This window comes from Emys orbicularis, chromosome 7, assembly GCF_028017835.1.
Source record: "Emys orbicularis isolate rEmyOrb1 chromosome 7, rEmyOrb1.hap1, whole genome shotgun sequence".
Classification (NCBI taxonomy): Eukaryota; Metazoa; Chordata; order Testudines; family Emydidae; genus Emys; species Emys orbicularis.
The window spans coordinates 24210814-24228545 of NC_088689.1; the positions used below are offsets into that span (position 1 = coordinate 24210814).

At 43.8% G+C, this 17732-nt stretch overlaps 1 protein-coding gene across 2 annotated transcripts in view; it reads left to right on the forward strand.

Annotated features, from left to right (window-relative positions):
• The window catches only part of PTPRE (protein tyrosine phosphatase receptor type E), an 87086-nt gene that overhangs the window by 48154 nt on the left and 21200 nt on the right, over positions 1-17732 (forward strand). For both annotated transcript variants that reach the window (XM_065407196.1, XM_065407198.1), the window contains 4 exons: positions 1952-2087; positions 2541-2690; positions 6324-6417; positions 7943-8019. In XM_065407196.1, the coding sequence (XP_065263268.1) occupies positions 1952-2087; positions 2541-2690; positions 6324-6417; positions 7943-8019 (457 nt within the window). The remainder of the gene's footprint in view (positions 1-1951; positions 2088-2540; positions 2691-6323; positions 6418-7942; positions 8020-17732) is intronic.

Below are 17732 nucleotides of genomic sequence, written 5' to 3' on the forward strand. Positions count from 1 at the left end.
GCTTTAAAGTCAGCTGTACGGGCCGGTACCGGCGGCCACTTTTTACCGGTACGCCGTTCCGGCCCGTACCGCCTTACTTTCACCCCTGTAAAGGTGATAGGAGATGGGTGGGAGAGGAGTAGGAGGGGAAAGAGATAGGACCGATGAGGGAGAGAGGATCAATGTGATGCAGCTATCAGAGCCTTCAAACTAAGGTAAGTGATGAAAAGGCAAGTAAGAAGAGCGCCACACCAATCAGAAAATTAAATGTTGTTTGTGGAGGAATCTTTCAGACATAAGGTGGTTATGGGCACGGGTCTCTCTATTATAAGGATAATGTGTTTTGTGACACGTCATTATCAATGAGGAGCTCAGCTGGTTTTAGTTTGTCATTTCAGCATTCCCACAAGTGGAATTTGTTGCGATTAGTACTAAGTGAATCATTCTACTTTACTTACATCAGACCATGCTAAGGGATTAAGATTTTCAGGCAGCATGAATTTCTATTCAAACAAAAAAGGACACTGTGTGTGCACGTGCAAAGGTGTGTGTAAAGAATATATAATCACACATCATTTATATAACATATTATAAAACCAATTTGAAAATAATAACGGGAGCTTATTTGAACTCTGTATGTGGCATAATTAAAAATACAATAAATCAAAGAAACTCCAACCCCTTACCATATACTGTAATACTCAGGAACCAGACAACAGAAAAAAATATACATATATACGCACATATACCATATACATGGTAATAATTATGTTCTCTCTGTTCAGTATGTCTTTGAGAAAACTTCGAGTGTTTGCAATATGGTGGCATGACTTCTGTGGAAAATACTATAGAATCATAGAATCATAGAATATCAGGATTGGAAGGGACCTCTGGAGGTCATCTAGTCCAACCCCCTGCTCAAAGCAGGACCAATTCCCAGACAGATTTTTACCCCAGTTCCCTAAATGGCCCCCTCAAGGATTGAACTCACAACCCTGGGTTTAGCAGGCCAATGCTCAAACCACTGAGCTATCCCTCCCCCCATATTTTTTGCTATAATTAATAGCAAAAAATATTTTCTAGCTCTCGAGAGCCATGGATGGTTCATCAATTCTCAAAGAATATTTTAGATTCCTCGTAATTGCACATCAGTGTCTTATGAGCTAAACATTCATTTCATGGCGTCTATATTTCTGACTTTATTTTAAAACTAAATTTTTCTTTGATGAAAGTCAGATTGAATCTGTGAGTATGTTGGGGGGAAAATACATTTACATTTTTAGAAGGTGATACTATGACATTTTAATAGCCACAGGGTAAAATAAGCAAACAGAAGGTTAGAGGAAAGTTGTTAATGCCTAACACAGGATGCCATTCCCTTTTCCTCTGAAAGGAAGAGCTGAAAATCATCTATGATTGTATCATTTGTAATAATCTTGCTCCCTCTGGTGGCAACTGGAAGACATGTTAAAAACAATAATATTTTTGCATGGACACGTTGAAAACCTTAGCACTTAAAAAAGGCTTAACATTTGCCAACTGATGTATGACATAAAACATGTTACTTCAGTATTAGTAAACCAAAAAGATTCAATAATCAGATTTAGCATGTGCTATGCTTTATCTTAGATCTAATTTCTAGATCTGGTTGAAAAATGGGAAACATTTTGGGGGGAAAATTGTACCTTTTTTCCTTTTAAAAGAAATTGAAAAATCATAATTTTTTCAACCAGCTCTGATGCTCCTCAATGAAAGGATACGTTTTTGTGAAAGCTTTCTGAAAAAAATTGAAATTCAAAATTTTTCAGCCTGCTCTACTAATATCACTATTAAAATCAAAAGTGAATTGTTACGAAATGTAACACCAGTGTGGATTTCAGTCCAATGTAAACAAAATTTGGACCAGCTGTGGGTTACTGCAGCAATCTATCTGGACTTCATGGCTCACTTATGTGTCTCTCTTCTTTTTAAGCGCTGGCGTGGGTCGAACAGGCACATTTATAGTGATAGATGCCATACTAGATATGATGCATGCTGAACAGAGAGTTGATGTTTTTGAGTTTGTTACAAGAATCCGTAATCAGCGCCCACAGATGGTTCAGACTGATGTAAGTAAGCATAAATCTGTTGTGATCTTTTGTTCATTTATCATGTTTGAAACAAACAATACATTTGTTTCTCAAACACTGGTGAATGTCCCAGTACTTCCTCCCCTCATTCGTGCACAGCAGGAATCACAGCGAGAGTAGGGCAAGCTGGAGAGTAACAGGGGGTGTGAGGATAGGCGGTAAGTAAGGGTTATGACAATACAGTCCTTTATGACTAGTTTCCAAATCAAATTTTGAAGGACTACTGCTGTACTCCTCCCATTCATGTTCCCCTGTAGTTCAGAATGTGCATGATCTAATAGGAAGCCATTGTTACAGCCACAGTCTGGCTCTGTTAATCAGTAAAATGGCCTAAAACATGGGAAACCATTATAGCAAAATGCATGTGCCAGATTTTGTTAAATTGTATTTAATTGCTTTATGTTTAGTGTGCTTGTCGCTTATTCATTCCAGATGCAGTATTCATTCATTTATCAAGCCTTACTTGAATACTACCTCTACGGTGACACAGAACTAGATGTGTCCTCCTTAGAAAAGCACCTTCAAGCATCGCACACCACAACACCACATCTTGTCAAAACAGGGGTAGAGGAAGAATTTAAAGTAAGTAAAGAAGAGGGCTTGCCTCAAGATTTTAGGGATCAGGCCAAAAAGACAACATGGTATGTAGAGAAAAGTATGACATGTTTGGAAAACTGTCAGAACTAAGCAGCTCAGTTGTTTCTGTTTTATTCCAGTAATGGGAAAGATGAGGGAGGCTTTTCATGTATGAACTCTCAAGAGTGAGAATATTATAATGTGGTGGTGCCCTCATCTTTTTTCATAGGAGAAGTGAGATTCTCCTCTGAAAAGTGACCTCTAAAAATAACACCACCTTAGTCAGCAGACCTACTCCCTGAGGGTGTTGAATAATGTTTACTTCTTCTTCGAGTAGTGTCCCTATGGGTGCTCCACTGTAGGTGCGCTTGCGTCCCTGCTCTGCTGATTGGAGAACTTTGGTAGCAGTGTCCGTTCAGCCCGCACACATGCAGTTCCCCCTCCTGCTCTGCCACAAGACTCACCAGCGTTGTGCGGACAAACCCCCCCTTAGTTCCTTCTCAAACGCCCCCCGGCTAGAGACGGAGCTGTTAGCAGTCCATTCATCAGATCATTAACTCTATTAGAATTCAAATAGCTAGTTAGTCCTTTTCTTAGTCTTAGAGTTTCTCTAGTTCTTTTTCTTTCCCTAAACAAAAAAAAGAAAAGCAAAGAAAACTTTTCTCCTTGTCTGGGGATTGCATGGGATATGCTTAGTTCACCAGGTTTTAAGAGGTGCCTCTTGTGCAAAGAGGCCCTCCCAGTAGCGGACAGACATTCCTGCAGCATCTGTTGCCTCGGGGAAAGCCACATTTCCCCTGCAATTTAATTTGCCAGCAAGTATAGTCCAGAACTTGGAAGGACCAAGAATTGAGACTAAAACTCCTCCTCATGAAGGCGGCTCTCCAACCATCCCTGGACCTGTGCCAGAAGTCACCCTGGCGGCATGAATCTTCCCCATAGCCCTCGACATCTCAGGACTGTAAGTTGAGGAGACAACTGCGGACCCCTCATGTAAGGCTTCAAAAAAGAGAGCCATGAGTCCCCAGAGTGAGCCCCAGACTAGCTGAAAAAGATTTCTGGCACGTTTGGTATCATCAGTACCAATGGCACCAAAGCCATACAGACACTGTACCCATAGCTCATGAGGATCCAGTGTGGCAGGTACTATTGATGTACCTAAAGACCTGATGGGCACAGGCACCAAAGCAATAGTACTGACAGGGAAAGGTAAGGACAGGGACTGCACCGCCTCCGGGAAGACACTGCCAGTGTGGGCATTAGCCTCGGCATTGTCAATGGCATGCCATCCAGCCTCAGAGTGCCCGGTATGGCCCAGATCGCTGATCCCTTCAGTGCCATCGATCCAGCAACAACAACTGCTGTCGTTAACGAGTATGACAGCACCGCAAGAGTTCACATACTCAAACCTTGCAGTATCTGAAATACCAGAGTCTCCCCTGCTCGGTATCGGGGCCCCGGAGCAGAGTATACCTTGAACATGGGAATCTCCATTGGTCAAATACTTCCATTCTCTAGTAAAGAATCGGATAGTGAACAGGAGAAGATCTCCCATCACTCCTCCCGTGATCCTTATAGTGCCCATTACCAACCCGGGCCCCTTCAGTCATATCCTTTGTCTGTTCCTCAACCACCATGGTATGGCCAACCATGGGCCCAACCACCCCCAGATCGCCCCCCCTCTGTGTGTGGAAGCGTTAAAGCTGTGGAATTGGTGCATTTCCCACAATGTTACAATATCAGCAGCCTGCCTTCCAAGAGCACAGAACACGACAGCAGACAGTGTCAGCTGCAAGTTCCCACATGACCATGAAGGGGAGATGAACCCAGCAGTACTATACGACATATTCAGACAGTGGGGGACACTGACTATAGACTTATTCACCACTTACCTGAACAAGAAATGTCCATGCTACTGCTCCAGGGCAGGCCCTAGACAACACTCCTCAGGGGATGCCCTCATTCTTTTGTGGCACAAGGGGCTTCTATATGCCTTTCCCCCATTCCCTCTATTATCAAAAGTCCTCTTAAAAATAAAGAGAGAGAGAGAGAGAGAGCAAACGTCATACTGATTGCTCCCACCTGGGCGAGACAGACATCGTACCCTTACCTGTCACTCCTGGCAACATGTCCAATGATCCCTCTGCAATCCACTCCATACCTCCTCTCACACAATGAAGGACGCGCTCTCCCCCCCAACCTATGGATACTCTAGTTCAAGGCCTGGCTCCTTCCTGGTTCCAACACATAGATTCTGCTCCAAGGAGGTACAGAAAGTGTTACTACACAGTAAGAAATCAGCTACCTGTCACACTTACTTGCAAAAGTAAACCAGATTTCAGATTTGGTGTAATTCCAGGCAAATTACCAACATCTGCTACTCGCATAAGATCATAAGAATGGCCATACTGGGTCAGACCAAAGGTCCATCCAGCCCAGGAACCTGTCTACTGACAGTGGCCAATGCCAGGTGCCCCAGAAGGAGTGAACCTAACAGGTAATGATCAAGTGATCTCTCTCCTGCCATCCATCTCCACCCTCTGACAAACAGAGGCTAGGGACACCATTCCTTACCCATCCTGGCTAATAGCCATTAATGGACTTAACCTCCATGAATTTATCTAGTTCTCTTTTAAACCCCTGTTACAGTCCTAGCCTTCACAACCTCCTCAGGCAAGGAGTTCCAAAGGTTGACTGTGCGCTGTATGAAGAAGAACTTCCTTTTATTTGTTTTAAACCTGCTGCCCATTAATTTCATTTGGTGGCCCCTGTTCTTATATTATGGGAACAAGTAAATAACTTTTCCTTATTCATTTTCTCCACACCACTCATGATTTTATATACCTCTATCATATCCCCCTTAGTCTCCTCTTTTCCAAGCTGAAAAGTCCTAGCCTCCTTAATCTCTCCTCATATGGGACCCGTTCCAAACCCCTAATCATTTTAGTTGCCCTTCTCTGAACCTTTTCTGATGCCAGTATATATTTTTTTGAGATGAGGAGACCACCTCTGAACGTAGTATTCAAGATGTGGGCGTAACATGGATTTATATAAGGGCAATAAGATATTCTCTGTCTTATTCTCTATCCCTTTTTTAATGATTCCTAACATCCTGTTTGCTTTTTTGACTGCCGCTGCACACTGCGTGGACGTCTTCAGAGAATTATCCACGATGACTCCAAGATCTCTTTCCTGATTAGTTGTAGCTAAATTAGCCCCCATCATATTGTATATATAGTTGGGGTTATTTTTTCCAATGTGCATTACTTTACGTTTATCCACATTAAATTTCATTTACCATTTTGTTGCCCAATCATTTAGTTTTGTGAGATCTTTTTGACGTTCTTCATAGTCTGCTTTGGTCTTAACTATCTTGAGCAGTTTAGTATCATCTGCAAACTTTGCCACCTCACTGCCACTCTCCTAATGGTCTTGGACTATATACTGACTCTCAAGAAGTCAAGACTATCTCTTAGTTCACTCAAAGTACACCTAGGGCCATAGCGACCTTCCATCAACAAACAGAGGGATACTCAGTATTCTCACACCCAACTACAAAGCATATACCCTCAATTGTATTTCAGTTTAATCCAGCAATACATCAAATCCTAACTGTTGTTTTGTTGTTGTTCACTGTAGAAATTAACAAATGTTCGAATAATGAAAGAAAACATGAGAACTGGCAATCTGCCAGCGAATATGAGGAAAGCCAGAGTCATCCAGATAATTCCATGTAAGACACGCTATCTTTTATATATCTTTTATACGTACTTAAAGTTATAAATATGACAAATTGTTTCACTGCTGTAATAATTCCTTAATGAGTAAACACCATTAACAAAAGAAGACAACAGTGTTGTGGTGAGCTCACCAGTCGGTGCCCCTGCTAGGGCTGAAATTTGAACAAACTAATTTGCGAATTTAACTCTTAGAAAAGACTGTGGAACTTACTGTGTTTAGAGTTACAGACTATTTATTGATTTTAAGGTATCACTATAGATGTGTGCAAATATATAAAACATTAAAGAAACAAATTCCTATTCAGAAGAAAAAGAAAATTAAACCCCTTTCACTGTAAAGCACAAACCCATCCAACCCTGTTATACCTGCTTGTATCCGGAGTAGTAGGCCATTTCCCCCCATGTCACATCACTTTCCCCTCTAAGATCCCCAAACTGCAGCATTGACAGAGAGGTGGTTAAAATCACTGATCCCATAGCCACCATCCTCCCCCTCCCCCACCCTTGCTGCAAGGCTCTCCCCTGTGTGCAGCACCGTGCTCTCCAGCGGTGCCTATTACCTTCTCTCCCTTGAATTCTCCTGCCCCTCAGCCACCCCTTGGTGTAGTTCCAACTCACCCCTCTGACTCATCACTCACCAGCAGTGATTGTGTGTCTTGCCATTCTCATGCTCTGCCAGCTGGGTCCTAGAGGTCACTCATCTCCCTGGTCTAGCTCTGCTTGTCCTGTAGCAACCTTTAACCCTTGCATTGCAGCTGAAACAGCTTCTATTGCAACAGCATGCATAACTTCAATTAATTCTTGGTGTGCCTCCCCAATCCTTAATTCACAGGGTTTGCCCCAGCTACTCACTTAGGGGGAAAGGGTTCCCTTCATCCCCCATAGTGCCCATAGGAGCCCTGAGGGGGAGCACCCCATCCTCAGTTAGTCCCTATGTGCTGGGAGGGGGGGAATGCTCCCTCCCCCTCTCGTTGGGGCCTTCGTTTCTGAGGGGGACCCTTTCCTCCTCTTGATCAGCCTTATGAAGTGACATATAGTTTATACATTTAGTATGTCTGTTTGCAGTTAGTTGTGCTTTTTGGTGTTTTAGTTTCAGTTTAAAATATGTGAAATTCATACATCATTCAGGACTGACTGAAATAATTTAGCTTTGTAACTTCTTAGACACTGTACATCAATAAGACTCATGTATGTTGTATATGAAAACTGTAATATCTGTACGTGAAAATATAGTTCTCAGACTTTGCTTGGAATTACTGTTTGGCAAACAAAAATCATGTTACTGAATACTCATTGTGCTTTTCAATTCGTTCACTGAATTCAATTTAAATGTAAGACCTGATTCCACATAGTCTTACTCATTTGAACAGCCCCATTGACTTACAGGACCAAGCCTCATGCCACTTGTTTTCTTTCAGACAGGGAATTTTGTTGTTATATCTGTGAAAGTACAAGGAAGCAATTAATCTATGATCAGCAAAAGAAAACTAATAATGTGGCTTTTGTTTTTGTTTTTAGATGACTTTAATAGAGTGATTCTTTCAATGAAAAGAGGTCAAGAATATACAGACTACATCAATGCCTCCTTCATAGATGTAAGTACATATTTTATGTACTTAAATTGTTTACATTTGACTATTATGGTATAGAAGTGTTTTTAAAGGGACTGATCAGCTTTGTTTAGGAACAACATTTATGTTTTGTCAAAAAACAAAAAGGTATGTATGTTCAGGGGATGACTTGTAAGAGCAAATAGGGATAGTTGTTTTTTCCTTTGGTGTTTTCAATTTCAGAGAAAACAGTTTTTTGTAATTTAAACATTCTCTTATGCTCTGAACCCAAATACAACAATACTGTAGTGCCTCAGAGCCAAACAGTGAAACAGACTATCAACAAAAGTGAAATTTATTGACTTGCATTTAGCTTAGACAATAAAATATAATTAAAAAAATTAAACAAGCATACCTCGGACTCAATTTGATTGGTCAGTCACAAAAGCAGAACTGGAACTGAAAGCAAGGAGCCAGTCTCTCCTGTGCTGTTGGTGTCCCCACAGCTTGGCTCAGGCAGCATGGAGAAGCAGGTTGCCTGATATGAATACAGAGGGGGAAAGAGCCGAACCTGTCTGTGGGAGATAGATTGGGACAAGAAGCCGGGAGGGGAGAGAGACTGAGATTGAAGGCTAGTAGAGGAGGGAAAACTGGTACTGGCTGGGAGACTCGGACTGGGAGACAAAGGGATAGACTGGGAACTGAGGAGGGAAAGGGGGTAGGGACTGAGATTGGACAAGGAGACTGGGGCTCACGTGGCAAGGAGACTGGGAACCAGTGGGGAGGGGAAGAAAGTGGGAGGAGGGGAAGACAGATTTGTTGAGGAGTAGGGGGAGAACTGGTACTGGCTGGGCAAAGAAACTGGGGATGTGGGTGACACTGAGATTGGATGAGGAGCCAAGGGAGGGAGACTGGGAGCCCATGGATACAGGGAATGTAGATGGAGAGAAGGGGGAAGACTCAAAGCCAGGGGCTGGAGGGTGGGAGAGAGATTAGACAAGGAGCTAGTGAGGGAAACTGAGACTCTCTGGACAAGGAGACTGGGACAGGGATGAGCAGTCTGAGAACTGGAGATTAAGACTAACTAGGTGAGGAGAATGGGACTGGGATGAGGAGCCAGGGTTGCAGCAGGAGTAGGGTGGAGGGAATGGAGAAGAAGGGCTTAAATCTAGGGGGAATGGGCAGAAGAGTCTGTGACAGCAAGAGCACACTCTCCCACAGAGTCTGGAATGGACCTTAAGATCCTTGAACCTCACCATTCCTCTTTTGTCAGGTGTGGGTTGGTTTTTTTTGTTTTTTGTTTTGTTTTAAGACTTAGGAAATTACACACACATCAGAAAAACCTACATTAGAAGAACATTATTAATGTTGCAAAGTCAAGCACTCAAAAGTTAGTAAATGCCAGAATTAAGGTTATCTGTGCAAAGTTCATGGGGAAATTAATAATTTCTATCTTCAGACCAGGGTTTGAATAGTATGCAGTGTATAAGGGATGAAGCTATACGTTAGACAATGAGGTTAAATAGCTGTCATTAGGTGACCACCAGATTCACTGAGTGAGGCAGAGATCCTGTGGAAAAAATAGTATGTGATCATGTAATTAAATACTGTATCATAATGTGTATGCACAGTGGAGCTGAATTAAGATTGCACAGGCAGCCTTAATTCTGGTGTTTTCAGAACGTTTGAGCCTTTGACTTTGCAATCTTAATAATGTTCTTTTAATGTAGTTTTGGGTGTGTGCTCGTGTATGCATGCACAATGTATATATAGAGAGACCTGTAGATTATGTCCAGTTGTATTTACTATGTAGTGTGTGATTTTGTGATGGAGTTATCTGTGGTACCATTTGTCACATTACAATTAGCAGCACTCATAGCACACTCCTATGGCACCTGTAGCACCTGACTTGAATTGGTAGCAAATGGACATTATTAAAATGTAAAAACACATGCACACGCTTTAGAACAAGGGTTCTTTCTTGAATCATCTCCCTCCCTTTAACATTTTTAGTTGGAGCCCTTCACCTCCTAGCCCACGCCCTTTACAGTAGTGAAAAGGATATTCTGTACTTGTGCAAAACCCTTCCTAAAGATTCTCTTCTTCTGGGAGGTCCACAAACAGTAACCCACATGTTAGTTTGGTGTTGCAACACCGTGAAACATGATGGAGGGGCAGCTGGGCCAAATTTGAGAGGTGGTGTGAACCCAAGTGCCAGATCTCAACACCACTCACTCAAATTTGGCATGGTTCGCCATGCCTCCTGGAAAGTTTGACCTGCCCCCGCCCTTGCCATAAACCTATGCTTTAGAAAAGATACAGATATCTTGCCAGCAGGCTAAATGCTGAGAGAAGGAGTCACTCTTGCTGGTGTACGGAAAGAAAAGTGCATCTCCTCATGCCAGCCTGGCAGTCTATACCCTGGCTCGAGTCAGCTCAGAGTGGGCAGGGAGGGGGCTTAAAGTTTTCAAAAGCACCTCCATCCCATTTTCAAAAGAGATGTAGACAGTTAGGAGCCTAATTCCCATTGACAATGAGAGGCTTTTAAGCATCTAAGTCCCTTTTGAAAATGGGGCTTAGACTCTTAAATCATGTAGGCACTTTTGAAAGGTTTACCCCATATCTTTAATGTCTACTTGGAGTGTCATAGGAGTAGCACATTCCCCCAAAATCCTCACTATATTGCATCCCCAGCCAGTCCCATATAGTTCTAGTGCTGCACTTGCTTGCTCTATGCACAAAAATGGAAGGCCTTATATTGATTTTTCTAGCAGCTGGACTCGGCACCACTGAATGAATCAGGCTCAAGGGTGCAAAGTTAGTAGACAGCCTAAAAAAACAGGTGTGTTTTGTGGAATGTTCTAAAATGTTGGCTGTCCTTCTAAACGACATTCTCTAGCTTAGCTAGAATTTATGGGCTTGATGCGGGAATTAGTGGATGAAATTCTATGGCTTGTGTTAAGCAGGAGATCAGACTAAATGAACATAAGTCTCTTCTGAGCTTAATCTATGAAAATTGGCTAGTTTGAGGCTTAGATGTATTTCTGACAGAAGCAAATTCTAGACGCAAGGGCCTTCTACTAAAATACCTTGTCTTCAATTCCTGTAAGCTTCACTCTTGGAACTGATAGCTTAAGTGTTCACAACTAACACAGGCATTGTGGATGAGTTAGGGAGAAAGCTAGTCTCCTGAGTAACTTGGGCCATTCGGGCCTATGTGTTTGGTAGCCAAAACCTTGAATTTCACTCAGAAGTGGATTGGCAGATAGTACAGAGAGCAGAGGACAGGTGTAATTGCTCTCGTCATTTAGCCCCAGTCAGAGGGCAGGGAACTTCATTCTTCACTAACAGAAACATCCAAGTGGTCTTCAAAGTTAGTTCCACATAGGTAGAGCGTGTTATAATAATATATGGAGAGATACCTATCTCATAGAACTGGAAGGGACCCCGAAAGGTCATTAAGTCCAGCCCCCTGCCTTCACTAGCAGGATCAAGTACTGATTTTAGCCCCAGATCCCTAAGTGGCCCCCTCAAGGACTGAACTCACAACTCTGGGTTTAGCAGGCCAATGCTCAAACCACTGAGCTATCCCTCCTCCCTAATAATAATCCAGCCTAGAGGTTACAAAGATGTGGATGACCAAAATAAAGCTAGCATCTGAGAAGAAAGAACACAATCCTTTGCCTGCTCACAGATGCACATCAGCATTTCTCGCCATGGATGCAACCTATGTGTTTAGGAGCAAGACACCCTCCCTCCCCCAAGATTGTGAATCACCTTGGGAATAGGTGGACAGATAACCTCAGTGAAAGGAGCAGTTATGGGACCTGATTCTTCTCCTACATTGTTTTTACACTGGCTTAACTCCACTAACGTCAGTGTAGCCCCTCCTGATTTTCACCAGTGTAAGTCACATAGAATCGGTCACTCAGGCTTTTACAGATCCTCCGAATGCTTCCCCCTTTCTCACTTCATTGTGAACTGCAGATACACAGCACCTTTACAAGTCCAGGCAACTTTTAACTAGTTGCCTATACTTAGACTTGAGTGCCTAACTTTAGGTACCCAAATTTAAAAAATGTTGGCCATAGAGTTGATTGTTGTTGGACTATTGATGGCACTATAGCCGTATTGCTGCACAGTCATCTCAGTGCTTCACATAGACAAAAGAGGTGACGGAATGAGCCCAGCAGGACTCCATAACTGAGAACCCCAGGGAAGAAGGAGCAGCCACTCAGCATCAAATTCTGGGAATGCTCTGAAAGGAGTGAGTGGAACCTCTCTAAAGCAATTGTATCTACTCCTACTGTGGCTTGCAGTCATATCAGCAGTACTGAAGATAGTTTACAGATATAAATAAATCACCAAAAGAATTTGGCCTTTGTCCAGGGCACTAAGGAAATGGATGACTGTACCATTTCAGTGCCATCCCCCCAACAAAACGGTTACTAATCTTTCTGTAATTGTTCTTCGAGATACGTTGCACATGTCCATTCCAATATACTCGAGCACAGTTGCCAGAATTTTTTCCCCTAGTGGTATCCATTGGGTCGACTCTAGCACCCCCTGGTGTCGCACACTCATAGCGTCAGTATAAAGGGCCCTGCCAACCCCTCTCCCCTTCAGTTTCTTCTTGCCAACCACCTCTAAGAGAGGGGCTGGAGGGTGGGTTTTGGAATGGACATGTGCAACTCATCTCGAAGAACGACAATTACAGAAAGGTTAGTACCCATGCTTGTATATGTCCATTCTAATGTATATGACTCACAAGCAGTTGTACTGGAGGTGGGTTCGGAAATTAAGGACTGGCTGACTATAACACAGCCCAGCCGAAGCTGGCATCATCTCTGGCCTATTGTGTAATGGCATAGTGTGTTGTGAATGGGTGAACTGATGACCAAGTTGCCGCACTGCAGATGTCCTGAATTGAAACTTGTGCCAAAAAAGCAGCAGAAAAGGCTTTAGACCTCATAGAGTGAGCTGTTAGGTTAGCCGGGGTGAGATGTTCGGGAGATCATAACGTGCCCTGATACGTGAAATAATCCACGACGAGATTCTCTCTGCAGAAATGGGGAGAGACCTTTCATTCTTTCCGCTATTGCTATGAACAGCTGAGTGGATCTGCAGAATGGTTTGGTTATTTGTATGTAGAAAGCCAAGCCACAACGAACGTCCAACGAGTGGAAGCATTGTCGCTCTCTATTCGCATGTGGCTTAGGGTAGAACACTGGCTTGACTGCAGTTGAATTACGAGACAGATTTTGAAAGGAATGACGAGTGTGGTTGCAACTGGACCTTCTCCTTGAAAAAGATTGTATATGGGCATTTCAAAGTGAGGGCTCGGATCTTCGAAACCTACCTGGCTAAAGTGATGGCCACCAGGAAGGCTACTTTTCAGGAGAGGTGTAACAGCAAGGGTCCGGTGAGTTTTGACAGGACAAGGTTTAGGTCCCATGTAAGGGTGGAATCCCTTACCTGGAGGTACACCATTGCTAGACCTTTGAGAAACCGGACAACCATGTTGTGTGAAAAGGCAGAACGATTGTCGATCTTGGGATGGAAGGCCAGGATAGCTGCTAAATGGACCTTGACTGAGGAAAGGGCTAGACCTTGTTATCTTAGAAGCAGGTGGTCTAGAATGAGTTGTAGGGGTGACTACAGGGGCAGGACTTGTTGTTGGAAATACCAGACGGAGAACCGTTTTTGCAAGGTAGGTAGCTCTGGTGGATGGCTTTTTACTGCCCATTAGGACCTCACGGACTTGCTCCAAGCAAACTTGCTCCTCCGGATTCAGCCATGGAGCTTCCAGGGTGTCAGAGACACAAGGTTTGGGTGTAGCAGCCAACTGGGATCCTGGGATATCAGGTTTGGGTGCAATGGAAGCTGTAGTGGTGTCTCCACCAACATGCCTGGGGGGTGGAGAACCAGTGTTGCCTGCACCATACTGGGGCTATGACGATGACCTGTGCTCGGTCCCATTTGATCTTCATCAGAACCTTGTGAATAAGCAGCAAAGGAGGAAATGTGTAGTACAGGTGCCTTATCCACGGTAACAGGAATGCTTCTGCGAGAGACCTTGGGCTGTGACTTCTCAGGGAGCAGAACTGGTGGCATTTCCTGTTGGTTTGGGTGGTGAACTGGTCTATGAGGGGAATCCCCCACTATTGGAAGATGTCCCTCACAATGTCTGGACAGAGAAACCACTCATGGTGAAAGGAGAAAGAGATGATCTGCTAACTGGTTCTGAGTCCCAGGAAGGTAAGATGCCTCTAGATTGATGGAGTGATCAATGCAGAGCTCCCACAGGCAGATTGCTTCCTGACATGGGGGAAGAATGTGCCCTGCCCTGCCTGTTTATGTAGAACATAGCTGTCATATTGTCCTTGAGGATCAAAAATGGATTTGCACATCAAGTGAGGTAGAAACACCTGGCAAGCTAGACCTACTGCCCTGAGCTCCCTGACATTGATGTGCAGGGAAAGCTCTTCCTGAGTCCAAAGACCTTGAGTTCTGATGGACCCTAGGTGGGTTCCCCTACCAAGGACCGATGCATCGCATATCAGAGATAAGGATGGCTGGGGTTTTGAGAAGGTTACCCCTCCGCATACCATGTGAGTGAGTTGAGCACCTGGGCCAGAACCATGACCACTGAGTCCGGGTGATGGCGAGATGGGGAGTAGACCGTAGGTAGCTAGGCTTGCAGAGGTCTGAGTAGTAGCCTCACATGTTGCACTACATATGTGCATGATACCGTGTGACCAGGAAACTCTGTCACTTTCTCGCAATCCTGATCCGATGACCTTGGAGAGATCTTATCAGGGATGCAATCAAGAGGAACTGGTCGTTCGGCAGTAGTGCCCTTGCTTACACCAAGTTGAGCACTGCCCTGGTGAACTCTATCCCTTGAATCAGGATCAAGATGGAGTTCTGGACATTTAACAGAAGGCCCAGTGCATTGAAGGTTGATTGAATGAGACAGGTGTTTGCTTCCACTTGAGCTCTGGACTGGCCCTTGACCAGCCAGTCATCAAGGTATGGGAATACGTGGTATCCCTTTTTTGCTGAGGAAGGCTACTACTACTGCCATGCACTTTGTGAAAATACACAGGGTGACTGACAGGCTGAATGGGAGAACCACGAACTGGTAGTGACCTTGGTTCACTACAAACCTTAGGAAAGATGGAAATGTGAAGTAAGCATCCTTTAGATCAAGGGTGGCATACCAACTCTCGGGATCCAGTGAGGGAATGATGGACGCCAAGGAAACCATGCAGAACGTCGGGTTCTTGCGATATCAGTTGAGACGTTGCAGGTCTAGAATGGGTGTGAGGCTCCCGTTGGCTTTCGAAATTAGGAAGTCATGGAAATAGAACCCCTTTCCTATAAAGTGAAAGTGAACCTCCTCCATGGCTCCCATGTGAAGGAGGAATTGGACGTCTTGCTCCAACAGGAGCTTGTGAGAAGGGTCTCTGAAAAGGAATGTGGAGGGGGAATGAGAAGCTGGGGTGGACAGGAATTAGTTGGTGTAACCTAGCTCTGTCGTAATGAGAACCCAGAGGTCTGAGGTGGTATGGGTCCAGGCATCCAGGAAATAGGAAAGACGGTTGGAAAAAAGGGGGTAGATGGATCCAATGCAGAGGGGATTGTGATGTCAACCTCGAGTGTCTTGTCAAAATGAGTGCTTTGACGACCTGGGGTGCCTGGGAGCTGACTGCGTAGGGCCTGATGAGGAAGTTGGGGCTCCTTCTCCTCCTTCCCCTGCTCCTTCTCCTCCATTGGTCCTGCCTGGCAGTCTAAGGGAAATAACGGCTCATCTGCTGCGGCTTATACTGCTTCCTTGAACTTGCTGGTACATTAAGTCCCAGGGATTTCAAGATTACCTTGGAATCCTTAAGGTCGTGCAGCCTATAATCTGTCTTTTTTGAGAAAAGGAGGATCTCTTGAAAGGGAGGTCCTGGGTGGTCTGTTGCATTTCCTGAGGGAGCCCCAAGGACTGCAGCCAAGAGCTCCTATGCATTGTAACCATGGTCGACATTGATCTGGCCGCAGAGTCAGCAGCTGTCTGCGGGGAGGCCCCAGCCATGGTGCTTCCTTCTTCAATTAGGGAGGAAAACTCCTCTCTGGAACCTTGGGGGAGCAGCTCCTTGAATTTAGTCAACAAATCCCACATATTAAAGTCATAGCACCCCAGCAGGGCTCGCTGGCTTGCTACACAAAGTTGAAGGCCCCCTGACAAGTATGCCTTCCACCCAAAGAGGTCCAATTCCTTAGGGTCCTTTGCCTTAGGCATAGAATCTTGCTGCCCTTGGTGATCCCGTTCATTGGCCACCTCAACCACCAGGACAGAACAGGAGGGAAAATACATTGACGGTGCTGCCCTTGCTCCAGGGATGGTGCCTCAGATCCAATCAGTCTTCTCTGTGAAGTAGGTTGAAATTTGTATATTGGGACTTGGTGTTTTAAATTGGTGTTAAAGTATCTGTGAGAGAGACATGCAGTTATTATGAGGTATGACCACATCATCTGTACCTTGTTTTCCTATGTTATACAGTTTAAGAAGGAGAATAATATATTTTTGTGCTTTGTTTTATATAAATGACTATAATGGGTTGAAAACTAGCAAAACAAATGGATTATTAAGTCTCTGTCGTAAAAAATATAATAAATAAAGAAGCTACTATTTATGTTATGAAGGTCAGTTTGTCTGTCCAGCTGGTACTTACAAGGCCCCTATCTGCATAGTACCTGAGCACCTCCGAAGTGTTTAAAAATAGAAATAAAAATAATAATGTGTATTTGGAAATCTAAAACCTTCACTTTCCCTGAAGCCATTTTGGCTAAATCCTGTTAAAACTTGTCCTCGGTGATTTAAAATGAAGGAAGTGTTGCACTCTGGACAGATGGGAGGATTATACTGGAACATAAATACTCGTTTCAGAAGCTGAACTAAACTTTGTTGCAGTATGAATGAAACTTTCACAGCCACTTCTCTTGCATGTTTACCTTCCCTACGCAGGGCTGTCTTCTCTATACAGAACTATCCCCTATCTTATTTTGTCCTGGTCCTTTTTGGACTGGGCTTCTCTGACTGTCCAAGAGTTTACCCAGTAAAGGGTAAAGCTCTGCCCTCTGATGTCCCAGCTGTACCCAGCCACTGCACATTGCTCCCTCACTTTTCCTTCAAGAGCCAACATCCCTGTTCCCACTTCACATGTATTTCCACAAATGGCGCTGCTTGTCTTCAAGATGGGAGCTACAATGAACAGCTTCCCTGGTGGCCCAGTTTGGAACTGTGCTCTCCCATTTTAACTTTATCTTTGAACAGCACTCAATTTAACATTGCTTTAAACATGATTTTCCGTATACTCTATATGAAAAAAACAACAACCCAATCCTGAAAATGTGACCTCACAGTTACATGGTTCTATAAAAGCAATAATGAAAAAATTGCTTTTCATTAAGATATTCATGAGTATGAGTATTTGCTTTTTCCATATTTCTGGTGAGGCCCAAATGTGTCATTTCATCAGTTCCACCTGGCAATAGTGTGAGAACATTTTTAGATAGATTTCACATAATGAAACAGAATATTTCAACTTGCTAGTTTAAACAGAGTTCATAGTGAAAATTAATCGTAGTCCTTCCTGAATATCAATATCTGCTTTATTTTACCACCTTCTAGATATATTCACTAGCAGCATGAAACAGCCTATGTTAACTTGGCATTCTGACAGAGGATTATTCTACTTTGCAGACTC